The sequence below is a fragment of the Aspergillus brasiliensis genome (genome assembly GCF_001889945.1).
Source record: "Aspergillus brasiliensis CBS 101740 unplaced genomic scaffold ASPBRscaffold_1, whole genome shotgun sequence".
Classification (NCBI taxonomy): domain Eukaryota; kingdom Fungi; phylum Ascomycota; class Eurotiomycetes; order Eurotiales; family Aspergillaceae; genus Aspergillus; species Aspergillus brasiliensis.
Genome location: NW_027137442.1, coordinates 4,245,768 through 4,258,095, shown reverse-complemented (window position 1 = coordinate 4,258,095; position 12,328 = coordinate 4,245,768). Strand labels below are relative to the sequence as shown.

The window sequence follows — 12,328 nt, the reverse complement described above, 5'->3', positions numbered from 1 at the left end:
TTGAGTTGAGAAGAAAACGCTCCTGAAGCATCCATTCTGCAATGTCCACATATCTGGGAAGGCTGAGGTGCTTGAATATCTTCTTGACAGCAAGATAATTGCCCTAGCGTAATTATCAGGTGTAACTGTGGGTGTAAGGATCAGCGGACTAGATATTCCAGACACAATAGGATGAGATCTTACGTGCAGTTTTTTTTTTGCTCCATGATCTACCTTATACCATATGTAACTTGAATATCAACGCACGGATGAGTTAATCAGTATGAACTGTACAGCAGAAGTGATGAGTGTAGATACGGGCACAATTCAGCTTCTACTTATTATAGCGAGATACCCATCCATAGTAAGGCTGTAATATGAGGGCAACTGCGGCCACCATCGATGCCGTGCTAATGCATGATACCAAAAGTGTGACTCCAGGTGGTGATCAGGCACAGAGTTCAGGACAGGAATAAATATTATAAGTGGACATAGCTCCTCTAGCCACTTATATTAATTCTCTTCGCGGCAAAATATTAGCTTCCATTGGCCTCTTCTCCTTGTGATTTAGCGAAGTGGAGGAATGGGGAGTGTCATGACTACAGACAAGTTTAGCTTGTTCTCAGAGCAGCGGCAATAATGCAATCAAGTAGGCACCGAGAGACTCATGGCGGTACGCCGAACATTGGACCTATTGTATCAGGCTTTAGCGCCGGATGCACTTCCCCATCTAGTAGGAGAACAGGCTGTTCACCAGAAGGATAGAAGGCTGCAATTGATTGTCGAAAACAGTCCAAGGAGAAGTCGGCGGCTACATGTACAATACTACTAGTCATGATGCCCAATAAAGGCACTGGGGTTCAAAAGTGGCTCGTTGGATGGTCGGCGGTCCAACTAGAGGACATGAGCTGACTATTATATTGCGATGTACTGGAGACAAAGGGATATGACAAGCAGATAGACGTTACAGTACTTTTTGGACATTAACTAGAGTTCCTTAAAATAAGCTTTCCGGATACTGATGTCACTGCTTGCACTCTTCGGTTGTTTTAGCAAACCCGCGATGAAACAAGGCCAAGCCTAATCTGGTGTGGGACGCAAGATAGATATTGCTGTGTTGTCTCAGTGGGCCATTTCTTGCAGCTCTGCCAGACTGTCGTCAACCGAAGAAGATTGTTTCATCCTCTTTACCAGATTATAGACATCCTGCTTTGCACCACTTTTGCATGTCTGAATGACCATCACTAGAGCGTTTCTGTACCCTTCTGCTGCCCTTTCAGCATGTCGCAGAGCTTCTTTTCTTCGTCGGTCTTTGTAGGGCTCGAACACACAAGCTCGCCCAGAAACAACACAGGATTCGCAGGATGGAGGACCACTGCACTATACTTTGTTAGTTTCATTAATGTGAGTTTCATTCCACAAAATTTACCTTAGTTTTTTTTTCACGGCAATTAAGGCACGCGAATGATCTGCGCTTGGGTGGGGTCTGGACGGGAGAGTGGCCTACTTTCCCGGGTGAGCCCTTAGGGAGCAGGGGTCGGGGTGCTTTGTTCATGGTAATATCGGTTGGCTCTGATGGATTGAATTGGCTTGTAAATGTGAATGGATAATAATGGCGCTTCTCTTCCGGTATGTGATGATAGAAAGCTGGCGGAGGACGCAAGGTCTTGAAGAGACAATGGTAGACTACATTGCGCAGAGGTGTCTATTATAGACGTAGCGAAGTATGTTTGCTTCCAGAAAAACATAGAGCTAAGCCTGTTCGACCCGACCTGTTAAGACTGTCAAACAAAGAACAGCCTATCAGCCTCCCTCAACCAGCGGTGGTGTAACCTTGCTAGACTCGACAGATTTTCTTCGGCAGAAAGGGGCTAGCAAGTAAGCCGGCTTTTCGGTAGAGTTCGGCGTTACAGGCGTGATATTGCGAATTAGTGAAAAGATACAGTTATCCATGCCAGTAAGGATAAGCCGAAAAGTAAAGAGAACAGTAAGCATCGAATAACACACTATGTAACTTGCTGTGAAGTATAACAAAGAAGCTTGAAGGAGCATCGTGGTCTTCGTAGCCCTGAGAAACACGGGGCTAAGACAGTAACCACACAGTACTATTGATATTGTTGACTACGAGGTCAGATCTGTCCAGTCTCATGAAGAACCTGATGGCGCGCCTGAGTCCCGGTACCGTTGCTTACGCAAGTTGTTATAGGTGTTAGCCGCATCGTAAGAAATATGCAATCCAGCTCTTTAACAGCCGGAACAGGCGTAGTTTAAAGAGCTGCAGTGGTTGGTGTCGTACATGCCAAAACCATCCTGGTGCAGGTCTCAGGGGCGCGTTTGCGGACCTCGCGGGATAACCAAGCCAGCTTGGAATAATATTAGTCCGAGAAATATCCCTTTGAGGTCAGTTTTTCTGCCACTGATCAAAACGGTACAGATAGGAGACGGGGTCTTGACGAAAGAGGTCAACATTAAGATAGCAAATGTTGTACAAGAGCTAATTGCAAAACTTTCATCTTTTCCCTCTTCACGCAAGAATTCTCCTCCAGCGAAGGGGTTGTTTCTTCAAGTCTTTGTCGCTTGTTCCTTCGTCTTTTGCCTTCATCCGATCTAGTAGATGGCCTATCCGCTGACTGGAACGAACCCTTGCTGTAGTATTGCCCAATGAGTAATTAGAGGCCTAGACGCGTTGGGCACACTTATAAATCTTCCACTCCCAGTCTGCAAGTGTCGATACAGCTGTCCTCCCACCCGCTTCCTCGCATTCCTACCCACACGTCAAACAATACAAAAATGTTCGCTTGGTTTGACTGTAAGTAGTTTATTACTTCTACATAGGGAGGTGGTGATTGTGTAGGGCTCTAGCAAACACAGGATAGACTAGGGCATTCTACCAGCTAATCTCTAATAAACCTGTAGTAAGGGCACTAAACCCAACAAATCACAAAAAAAAGTTGAACACCGACATACAACAGAAGGGATTCGCTGGTGGTCACCCACCCAACTACTAACCTCCCGGCGTGTGGCTTAAGTACGGCTGAGCGGACGGGAAGCCCTGCTTTCCACACCCTGTGGTCGTATGTATCAGTTTCTTTGTTTCCAGCGCCTATATACCGCTGCGTGCTATTCTTTTTCCTTCACCGTCGTCGCACTTTTCCTCCGCGAGTGTTTATGCTTGCCGTCTGCGCGAGGATCGGTCTGGCCAACAGCATTCGAACGAATCAGAACAATCGATACTACTCTGCTCATTGTTTCTAGATCTCTCGTGCTATACTCACCCGCACAGTCCAACAGCACTGGCATTTCGTTCGACTACCTGGACTTCGGGAGCTGCAGGTCGCGTGGTGGCTGCAACTATCATAGCCTCCTCCTGGTGGGGCCAGGCTATGTAGGACGACCTTTAAACACCATGAGTCGCTATCTCACCCCTTCCAAGATTGCCCTTCTCTGTCTCATCTCCATCTATACGGAAGGTGTCGTGCCCAACTCCTCCGCCATTCATGTCCTCTCGTATCTGGTAACCTGTCTCAGCCCCTTGGAGAGAGAACAATCCATTCCTCAATCGGGCGATCAAAGAACGCAATGCTCCGTCTCCATCACTGACCTGGAGGATACTCTAACGGGCCACCCGTCCTCCGTCCCTGGTCGTACAATCTGGGACCTCTTTTTGAAAAAGATCTGGTCCCTCGATTGCTGCGATGCGCTGGAAGTCTTCTTCGCTGATGTCTCGACCATCCTAGCCAAGACTCGTGAAGAGCAGATTCGCGATCGAGATGCGGGTCTTGCACCGGAGACGGGCTGTATGCGCCTGTCCCGGTGCTCTCCCCTGGGTGCATTTGTCCGACGATCCCAGCTGGAGTTCACCAGATTACAATTCCATGACTCCGTCAAGCTCTGGAGGGGGTTTGTCAAGTATCGGCTGCCGACGTACCATGTATGGGCGCGGAAGAATCCATCTCTCGAACAGGCGCCCGTGGATATCAATTTGCTAAATCTTTGCCTGGATACAACGGATCCCCTTGCACAGGTTGCTTACGGCAGTATCGAGGATGACTCGGAGGATGAACAGTTTGTCAGCACAAAGGATATCGAGCGGCTCCTAGAATTCCAGATAAGCGAGTTACAGAGTACTAACCCTCCCTGTTCATGCCTACATGATAACTGCTAATTATTGTCTAGGTCTGGGAGGAAGAGTGCCGGATGGCATGAAAGCCCAATTGGAACGCATCATCACGTCGGGGGTGACTGTTCCTAATCTAGTGCACTATTTGAGGTATTTCTATTGCCAATCAATCTGCGACACTTCGGAATGCTGACTCCTTAGGTTCCTTGATGCCTGGAGGGCAGGAGATTATCCGTCATCCTTTGACAACCTGCACCGTTACTTCGACTGCACTATGCACAGTCGCGATCGAAGCTCCTATCAGTACGCGTTGCTGAATCTTGCTATCCTGCAGGCTGACTTCGGATGCTACGGAGAGGCCGTCTCTGCCATGCAGGAGGCTGTTTCCATTGCCCGAGAATCCCACGATATGAACTGCCTGAATTTCTGCATGAGTTGGTTGTATCACTTCGGCAAGGCTTTCCCCGAGCACATGAGAGACGTTCAAAACACAGGAATGTTGGGCAACGAAAAGGAAGGCCTCGCATTTCTCAAGGCCAAGGCAAAAGAGACAGAGATGTGGAGTCTTTTGAGTACAACGCTATTGAGCGAAGCGAAGCTGGAAATGCGTAATGTAGGTCTCCCCACATCGACGAACCACACGATTCACTGAACCTAACATCTTCCAGGGAGAAAGTCTGGCCTCGTCCATCGAAAATATAATTCGAGCCTCACACCTTAACGTTACGAAGAACCTGGTCAACTCGGTAGGCCCGCAGCTGCTGTTACAGAGTGCACTTTATTCCAGAATAGGTATCATCTATCTCACGCCTTTGTAACGTTTCCTGCTGAGACCCACTTTGCAGGCATCACGCATCTAGCATGGCTGAGCAGCGAGACCTTTCGCGAATGCTACGCAAACAAAGCGCCATTCGAAGACCAACTCAAGAGCACGTTCCGTAGCTGTCAACTGGTATGCCAGCCGTCTATTTCGGCGAACAACATCACTGACGCTCTAAAGCTAGCACAGCAGGGCCGCTACGCAGAGGTATCAGCCCGAATGAACCAAATCTCCCCGGAAAAGCTTTGGTCTCTCAAAACATATCAATACTGGACATTCTTCTCTGGTATCCTCCAGCTGCAACGGCAAATATATCGGTAGGTTCCTGGCACGCAGTTCCATGACAACCCACTCACAGCTTCTAGCGACGATAGAGTTGCAGCCGGACACCTCCTCAATCAACTCCAAGCCATCCGACTCCCTGACAACGACATTACCCTCCTTCTTTCCATTCTCACCATCGACCTCCGTATTCGCCAAGGCCAGTACGGCGGCGCGCTCGAATTAGTGGAAAAAGCTGCGCAGGCCTTCCAGCAAGACAACTTCGACATCTTCACGCAAGTCAAGCTCCTCTGTCTCAAGGCTTACATCCTCCAGAAGACGGGCCACCCACAACGCGGCTTCTCCCTTGCCATGAGAGCTGCCAGCATCGCGCACCGCTCGCGACTGCTCCCTAGCCTCTGGGAATCCATATGCGTGCTGGCAGGCGTCCTTCTCAGCATGCGCGAGTTCGACGCCGTGTCTGAGCTGATTGAGAGCATCATGCCGCAGATTCTCGAATCGGGTGACTGTGGCTTGGCCGCGCAGGCCTACTCGCTTCTGGTCGACGCCAATATGGGGATCGCGGGGACTCTCTGGAGCGAGGGACAGACGAACTCGGTCCTGAAGAAGGAGCATGTTACTCGCGCCTTGGGATACCTGGACTGTGCATACGAACAATATGAGGAGATTGAAGATATCAGGGGCCAATGTGAAATAGTGGCCAAGAAAGCCACTGTTATGCATTTAACAGGGGATCCTGTCCTCGCTAACGACTATGCGGCGAAATACTTGGACCTGAAGAGCCAAGCCAAGATAGACCATGGGGAAGCTTAACTTAATCACGCACAGATTTCAACTGTATGTTTAAATCATTGCAAGGTGGCAGGTATTTCAACACAATTAGTCGGACCGGAGCGTTCTGTAACTTGTTACAAGCGATGCAATATCTTCAATATCGACCAAGTTTTCAACGTCGACCTCTGCGCCCGCTTACTCCTGTAATACGGGGAAGAGAAATACACAGGAAAGCCAACACGACCGATACGGCTTAGGGAAAACAAGGCAGCACAACAAAAGAAAAAATGGTTTAGCAGTATTGTATGGTGCGCTATCTCAACTCCACCGATGAGAGCCTAGCCCTCGTCATTTCCACTTCTGCGTATTTTGTCAATAAATATACATGTCTCTTGATTTCCCCTCCCGTCAACAGTCAAGATCAATCAAAGACGCTGTACTCCCATAATTAACGGCGGACACTTAGGTAGCCTTATCCTTGTTGTGGTAGTTGACTTCGGAGTTCCAGCTATGAATTTGTTAGGCACAATTATGATTGACTGTCGAGTTGTACCCGACGCTGAATGCTTTGGACGTAAGGAACTTACAAGATGGTCTGGAAAAAGAGGTAAGAACGTCAGTACTCAGATTGGAGTTTATTGGAGTGAAAATTTCTGGTACGCACCTTGTCACCGTCTCCCCAGGGGAAGTTCTTCACACGGATGTTCTGGTAGGGGTACTCGGTACGCTCCTCGAGCGGGGGCATGTGCGCCCAGTGTTCCCAGTGCTCATTCCAAAGGGTGTAGGCGTTGATACCTCCGGCAATCAGGACAGGGATGACGGCGCTGCGAAGAAGGATAATGTTACTAGAAGTCAATTGCGGTAGTAATAGCTAGCCCACATACTAGATGGAGAGCTTGCGCCACAGATCTGGAGCAGTAAGCACAGCCATTGAGTTAGCACAAACATGCCCTTGCATTGTAACGGCATCAATTGATCCAAATACGCACCACTGGTAGCAGCAGCGTGGTGCTTGACGGCCTCTCTCTCGCGGTTGAATGCGTTGTCGGCGGCCCAAGAGGGAAGCTTGGAGTCGGAGCTGTTGAGACGGCGCTGGACGGTGGAGCGGACCGGAGCAGCACGCAGCTGCTGGGCAGCGCGCTGAGACAGACGAAGGGCGTTGCGCTGAGGGAACATGGCTGGTCGTGGATGGAGTGCAGGAGTGACGTTGAAGAGATGGGACGACGTCTTTGACGGTGGGATTATCCCGGACGTCGGCCCTTCCGGCTTAACGAAACAAAAGCCGTTTAGCGTCCCCGTGATTCGCTGGCTCCCATAGCGCTTATGTCAGCAACCGGCTCAGATCGCGTGATGTCACGGTCACGGGAGTGGCTAGCTAGAGTCACGTGCGAGATGCACGGCTCGGGAATGTGATTGGGGAATCCTGCTCTGTAACTACTAACTACACTTTTGTTGATGTGGATAGTCGGTGTCAGTATCATCTACTTAAATGGTGTCCTCCTATAAGTGGTGACCATTGATGACACTACCTTCCGCGCTGAATGGGATAATCTGGTAGCCCTTGGGCGGACATGTGTGATTCGCATCCATATTGCCGGAATGGGGTTTCGAATTACAACATGGAACGGTATGTTTCTCGAAGCTTAGCCCTGCGATAAGGAAGCTAATGGTCTTCAGTCAATGGGATCCGGTATGTGATGCTATCCAATGCATGCTGGGATAGCATTGCTGACCTAATGCAGCAATCCGTTCTCTTACGAGCCATGGAGAGGGAAGCGGACGTTCGAGGTATGCTTTCCATTATTTCCTCTACAAGCAGAAGGCTGACCCCAGAAAGGCCATGTTTGACATCCTCGAGGCCGATATTGTCGTCTTTCAGGAAACGAAAATCCAGCGCAAAGACTTGCGCGATGACATGGTCCTAGTGCCTGGTTGGGATTGCTACTTTAGTCTGCCTCGAGTTAAAAAGGGTATGTGCGATATGTCTCTTAATGACAGATTGTCTGACCTTATACCGTAGGTTATTCGGGTGTCGTTATCTACACACGCAATGCCACATGTGCCCCCATTCGCGCTGAGGAGGGTCTTTCGGGGATGTTATGTCCCCCGAACTCGTCGGTCTCTTTTCGGGAACTTCCCGAGAATCAGCAGATCGGTGGTTACCCGACCATCGAGCAGTTGTCGCAGTTTGATGTTGATGCAGCTACGCTAGACTCGGAGGGGCGTTGCGTCATTCTTGAGTTTCCCGCCTTTGTCCTGCTGGGCATCTATTCGCCGGCCAATCGGGACGAGAGCCGCGATTCGTTTCGTCGCAATTTCATTGACCTGATGGATGCACGAATCCGCAATCTGGTAGCTATGGGAAAGAGGGTGTTTGTGACGGGGGACTTGAATATCTCACGAGGAGAAATCGATGCAGCTCATGCGGGGGAAGCTATCCGAAAAGGAACATTGACAGAAGACGAGTTCGTGTCCACTCATGCACGGCGTGTGTTCAATCAGTTGCTATCCGATGGAAAGGTCATTGGGGAACGAGAAGAAGGACGGGAACAGCCCGTTCTACATGACATCTGTCGCTCTTTTCACCCGGACCGCAAGGGAATGTACACCTGCTGGGAGCAGCGGATTAATGCTCGTCCGGGAAATTATGGCTCAAGAATTGACTATGTCTTGTGTAGCTTGGATATGCAAGAGTGGTTCTGCGATTCAAACATACAAGAAGGGCTCATGGTAACATAGTCTTCTCCGACCTCAAAGAAAGCTTGCTGATCGTGACTGCACAGGGCTCTGACCATTGTCCTGTATATGCGACGTTCAAAGAAACCGTAAATCTTGCGGGAAAGCAACTCAACATCCTGGACATCATGAATCCGTTAGGGATGTTCGAAAATGGCGAGCGCCGACAGGAGTACACGACGAAGTGTTTATTACCGACTTCGGGCCGCTTGATACCGGAGTTTGACAAACGCAGGAGCATCAAGGACATGTTCACACGTAAACCCAGCAACGCCCCGCAGATCTCGCCAGCTAGTACCCCTATGCTCTCTCGTGCGATTTCTAATCACGGGGATTCGACAGCTGTCATCGAAAAGCCCCCAACGGTAGCAGTAGCCAAACCTGCCATTCTCAACAACGATCCCCAACCGAAGGGCATAGTCCGTAAGCGATCCGACAAGAAAGATTCGCCTGTTAAACGCCCAAAATCAGTGGCTGGCTTAGAACCCGCGCCGGCGATTGCTGGACAGAGAACGCTCAAGGGGTTCTTCAAGCCTAAGAGTTCTCCAGCCATTCAGAGCCACGAACTTCCAACGAATGACGCTGGAATATGTGCCATGCCACAACCTGCAACTCCATCCAAAAATAGTGCTCTGGACGTTCCACAAGCACTAGATGAAGAGCAAAGTGCGGCAGCCGTGACCACAGACTCCAACAAGGAGACCAAACCACCGGTGTCAACGACATCAGATACTCCGACAGATGATGACACATTCGTCGACCCAATCGCGAGCAAGGAAGATTGGTCGAAGCTATTCTCCAAAAAGCGTGCGCCCCTATGCGAAGGCCATCAGGAGCCATGTATCAGCCTGACAACGAAAAAGCCTGGCATCAACTGTGGTCGATCCTTTTGGATATGTCCTCGGCCACTTGGACCCAGCGGCAACAAGGAGAAAGGTACGCAATGGCGCTGTCCAACATTTATATGGGCAAGCGATTGGAATTCTTCGGCATCGTAGGTAGCCACAGCAACGGATAGGACACAGCCACAGATTACGTCCATAATACATCGTGAGGTAGCCATTGCTGTCGGTAATAACAACATCAAGCAACACGACACTCAATAGACGCTGAGCAATCCACAGAACTCCAGCTTACAGCCCACTCTCTGTTTGTCCTTAGCGATTATCATACACGCATTGGACCCATAGCTACTGGATGAGCAAAAAGTAACAAGCCGCGCCATTCAGAAGACTCCCTCGTCTACCCACAACTGCAGTAGTAGACATTCCTGGATGAAGTTTTGTCTGCTTGCCTGTCTGTATGGATGTTCCAACAGAAAACCTCTCGCCCTTCAGACTGGTCAGTGAATGGCGCTGCTCCAAACATATCTAGTTCTCTTAATCAACCAGCCCAGCCCAGCTATCCCATATTATCTTTCATTTGTGGGTCCATACCTTCTCCAATGAAGTAACACCCAACCAGCCCCCGGCTTCTAGTAGCTTACTAGTCATTTCGTAGATATTAGGGGTTTAGCCCATCTTCTGACGCTACCAGATGGTGTGTCACAATACGAAACTTAATAGTTAGTCACGGAAATGCAGGGGGCGGTGCTCGGTTATCATTAGGGCTAATGCCCATGTTTGCTCTATACTGTGAGGTACGTGATGGTGTGCTCTAGTGTTATCACGCTATTATATATGTGAATAGTAGGTCCTAAGTTGTGAAATCGACTAAACAGAGCTGGTAGGCTCGTCTAAATGTGTTGTCATTCGAAACATACATGCTCTTTAACTGGATATAGACATTGTTTCATCGCCGACTGCTTCAATTGTACCAGGGGCATAAAATAACGAAGACAAGGTAGTTAGTAGAGTATTGGAGACACGAAGTTAGACCAGGTACATAGGGATATAGTATGGGCGCGAACAATTCATAAAGAGGACCTGTCGTGTCCCCAAACTTTCGTGCTATCCGTAGAAGACCGTATAATAGATATAGAAAATGGGAGAAAGGAAGGTGAAAACTGGGCATATGCTGGTATATTTCCCCTTTTAATAGAGATCGGCAATGAATTCCGAGAAGTTGATAGTTTCGCCAATATGTCGGTCTGTCAAGTTGATATTGGCCGATGGAGAGGAATACACTCCTGTTCCTTTTCCGATGTCTGTATGAACCTGCTCGACTAACGAGCCCAGTGTCTCCGGGTCCAGCTGGAAGTGATCAGCCGATAGCAGTGGTAAGTCGCTTGGCATTATGTCGCTGCAAATCATTTCGCTGGGGTACATCTCTGGCATATTGTATTCAGTAAAGATGTTCATTGCTCCTTCGATACCCATGTCGTTCATCGGTCCATATGTGTCGATTGACGGGCTTGTGGATTCGGTGCTGGCGGTCGTAAGGTCTGGAGACTTGTACTCTACAGCCGGTTTAGAATTCTGACGGGATGATGTTCGACGCTTCTTTTCCGATGGTTTACGTGGTGTGTATTGGTAGTCGGGATGAGCTTCTGCATGCTTCCGCTTCAATTCATCGGCCAGGGCTTTGAACTCGACCCTGATATCCTCAGACTCTGCCTTCCACTGTTTCCCTAAGATAACAGCTGCGGATATTAGTAAATCACCTCACGTATGCACATAATGAAAACTTACAAATCTCGTTATTCGAAAGATTTGGGTGAGCCTCCTTGAGCTTGGGATGATGATGCTGGCGGTACAGGATGAATGCATTTGGTGGACGAGGAACCTTAGCGGCCTTAACAGTAACAGAAGGCCGCCCATGCTTTTTCATATGAGCTGTGATTGATTCAAAGTCGATGCATGACACCTCATGGGATGCTACAGATACTGCTGTACCTGAGTACGCTGGAGTACGCATGACACGCAGAGCATTGATCGAATCATCGACAAAAGCCACCACTGAAGCACCTATGAGAGCACTGGATTCATATATAAGCATGTAATTGATCGAATGTGGCTATAGCTGTCCTACCCAAGGCGAGACTTAATCTTGTTAACATTGGCCTGGCCGATCATGTCGATGACATTGATTGGAAGTAGAACTTCGTTATTCGTGGACCCAAGATGGCGCAAAGCATCCTGCCAAAGTAGCTCTGTAAGCTTGTCGCTGGACTCGGTAGTTGGTTTCAATGCTTGAGGTATTGAAGTCATCTTGACAGCTGATACAAAGGCAAGGAAGGTCTTAAGATATGAACAAGTTAACCATACTCTTGGTCAATGGTCATAGAATCATAGGAGCAACAATGGAAAAGCATCAGAGATGTCGCTCATAGAAGTAACTCAGAGACAGTCTCTAATAAGAAGAAATTCTCTGTAATAAAAAGTGCGCACTTGTGTTAGACTTGACAGATGGACCTGTGTTCCAGGCGGTGGCGCTAGGCGGGTACCATTCTTTGTTGACGTGAATTCCTTAACGAAGCTATACGAGCTGTGTGTTTGGTTTCGAAGACGCTTGTTGATCGTTTGTTTACGCTAATAAATACACACCTCCAGCCAAACTTTCTATGTTAGTCTTCTTTCTTGACAATACTTCTACATTTCTGTCCTATCACTTTCTAGTGCCGTTCATCTTCTTCCTCCTTGATTCTCTATTCTCATTCGCTTCCAGAGAATCAAAGT

The 12,328-nt window shown here is 48.8% G+C and overlaps 5 protein-coding genes across 5 annotated transcripts; 2 read left to right on the top strand and 3 right to left on the bottom strand.

Moving 5' to 3' along the window:
- Window positions 1-1,101: 1,101 nt before the first annotated feature.
- Window positions 1,102-1,642, bottom strand: ASPBRDRAFT_112742 (uncharacterized protein; the record flags this gene model as incomplete). The annotated part of the gene is made up of 3 exons (XM_067616686.1): window positions 1,102-1,198; window positions 1,241-1,359; window positions 1,487-1,642. Coding segments are annotated over 3 exons (372 nt in total), but the record flags the coding sequence as incomplete, so codon positions are not given.
- A 1,743-nt stretch (window positions 1,643-3,385) lies between these two features.
- ASPBRDRAFT_114297 (putative anaphase-promoting complex subunit Apc5) lies at window positions 3,386-6,014 on the top strand (the record flags this gene model as incomplete). Its single annotated transcript, XM_067616811.1, has 7 exons — window positions 3,386-4,103; window positions 4,156-4,249; window positions 4,301-4,712; window positions 4,768-4,891; window positions 4,945-5,051; window positions 5,100-5,236; window positions 5,285-6,014. 7 exons carry the CDS (start codon window positions 3,386-3,388, stop codon window positions 6,012-6,014), a joined length of 2,322 nt encoding a protein of 773 aa, XP_067485555.1.
- Window positions 6,015-6,437: 423 nt separating this feature from the next.
- Window positions 6,438-7,151, bottom strand: ASPBRDRAFT_112056 (cytochrome c oxidase subunit VIa; the record flags this gene model as incomplete). The annotated part of the gene is made up of 5 exons (XM_067616620.1): window positions 6,438-6,483; window positions 6,563-6,570; window positions 6,640-6,799; window positions 6,860-6,884; window positions 6,965-7,151. 5 exons carry the CDS (start codon window positions 7,149-7,151, stop codon window positions 6,438-6,440), a joined length of 426 nt encoding a protein of 141 aa, XP_067485554.1.
- A 270-nt stretch (window positions 7,152-7,421) lies between these two features.
- Window positions 7,422-10,177, top strand: ASPBRDRAFT_37526 (DNA-(apurinic or apyrimidinic site) lyase APN2). The gene is made up of 6 exons (XM_067623746.1): window positions 7,422-7,602; window positions 7,653-7,665; window positions 7,718-7,763; window positions 7,813-7,945; window positions 7,996-8,705; window positions 8,759-10,177. Exons 1-6 carry the CDS (start codon window positions 7,575-7,577, stop codon window positions 9,707-9,709), a joined length of 1,881 nt encoding a protein of 626 aa, XP_067485553.1. The 5' UTR covers window positions 7,422-7,574; the 3' UTR covers window positions 9,710-10,177.
- Window positions 10,178-10,744: 567 nt separating this feature from the next.
- Window positions 10,745-11,860, bottom strand: ASPBRDRAFT_167991 (HMG-box domain-containing protein; the record flags this gene model as incomplete). Its single annotated transcript, XM_067619635.1, has 3 exons — window positions 10,745-11,292; window positions 11,342-11,628; window positions 11,682-11,860. 3 exons carry the CDS (start codon window positions 11,858-11,860, stop codon window positions 10,745-10,747), a joined length of 1,014 nt encoding a protein of 337 aa, XP_067485552.1.
- Between the last annotated feature and the right edge of the window lie 468 nt (window positions 11,861-12,328).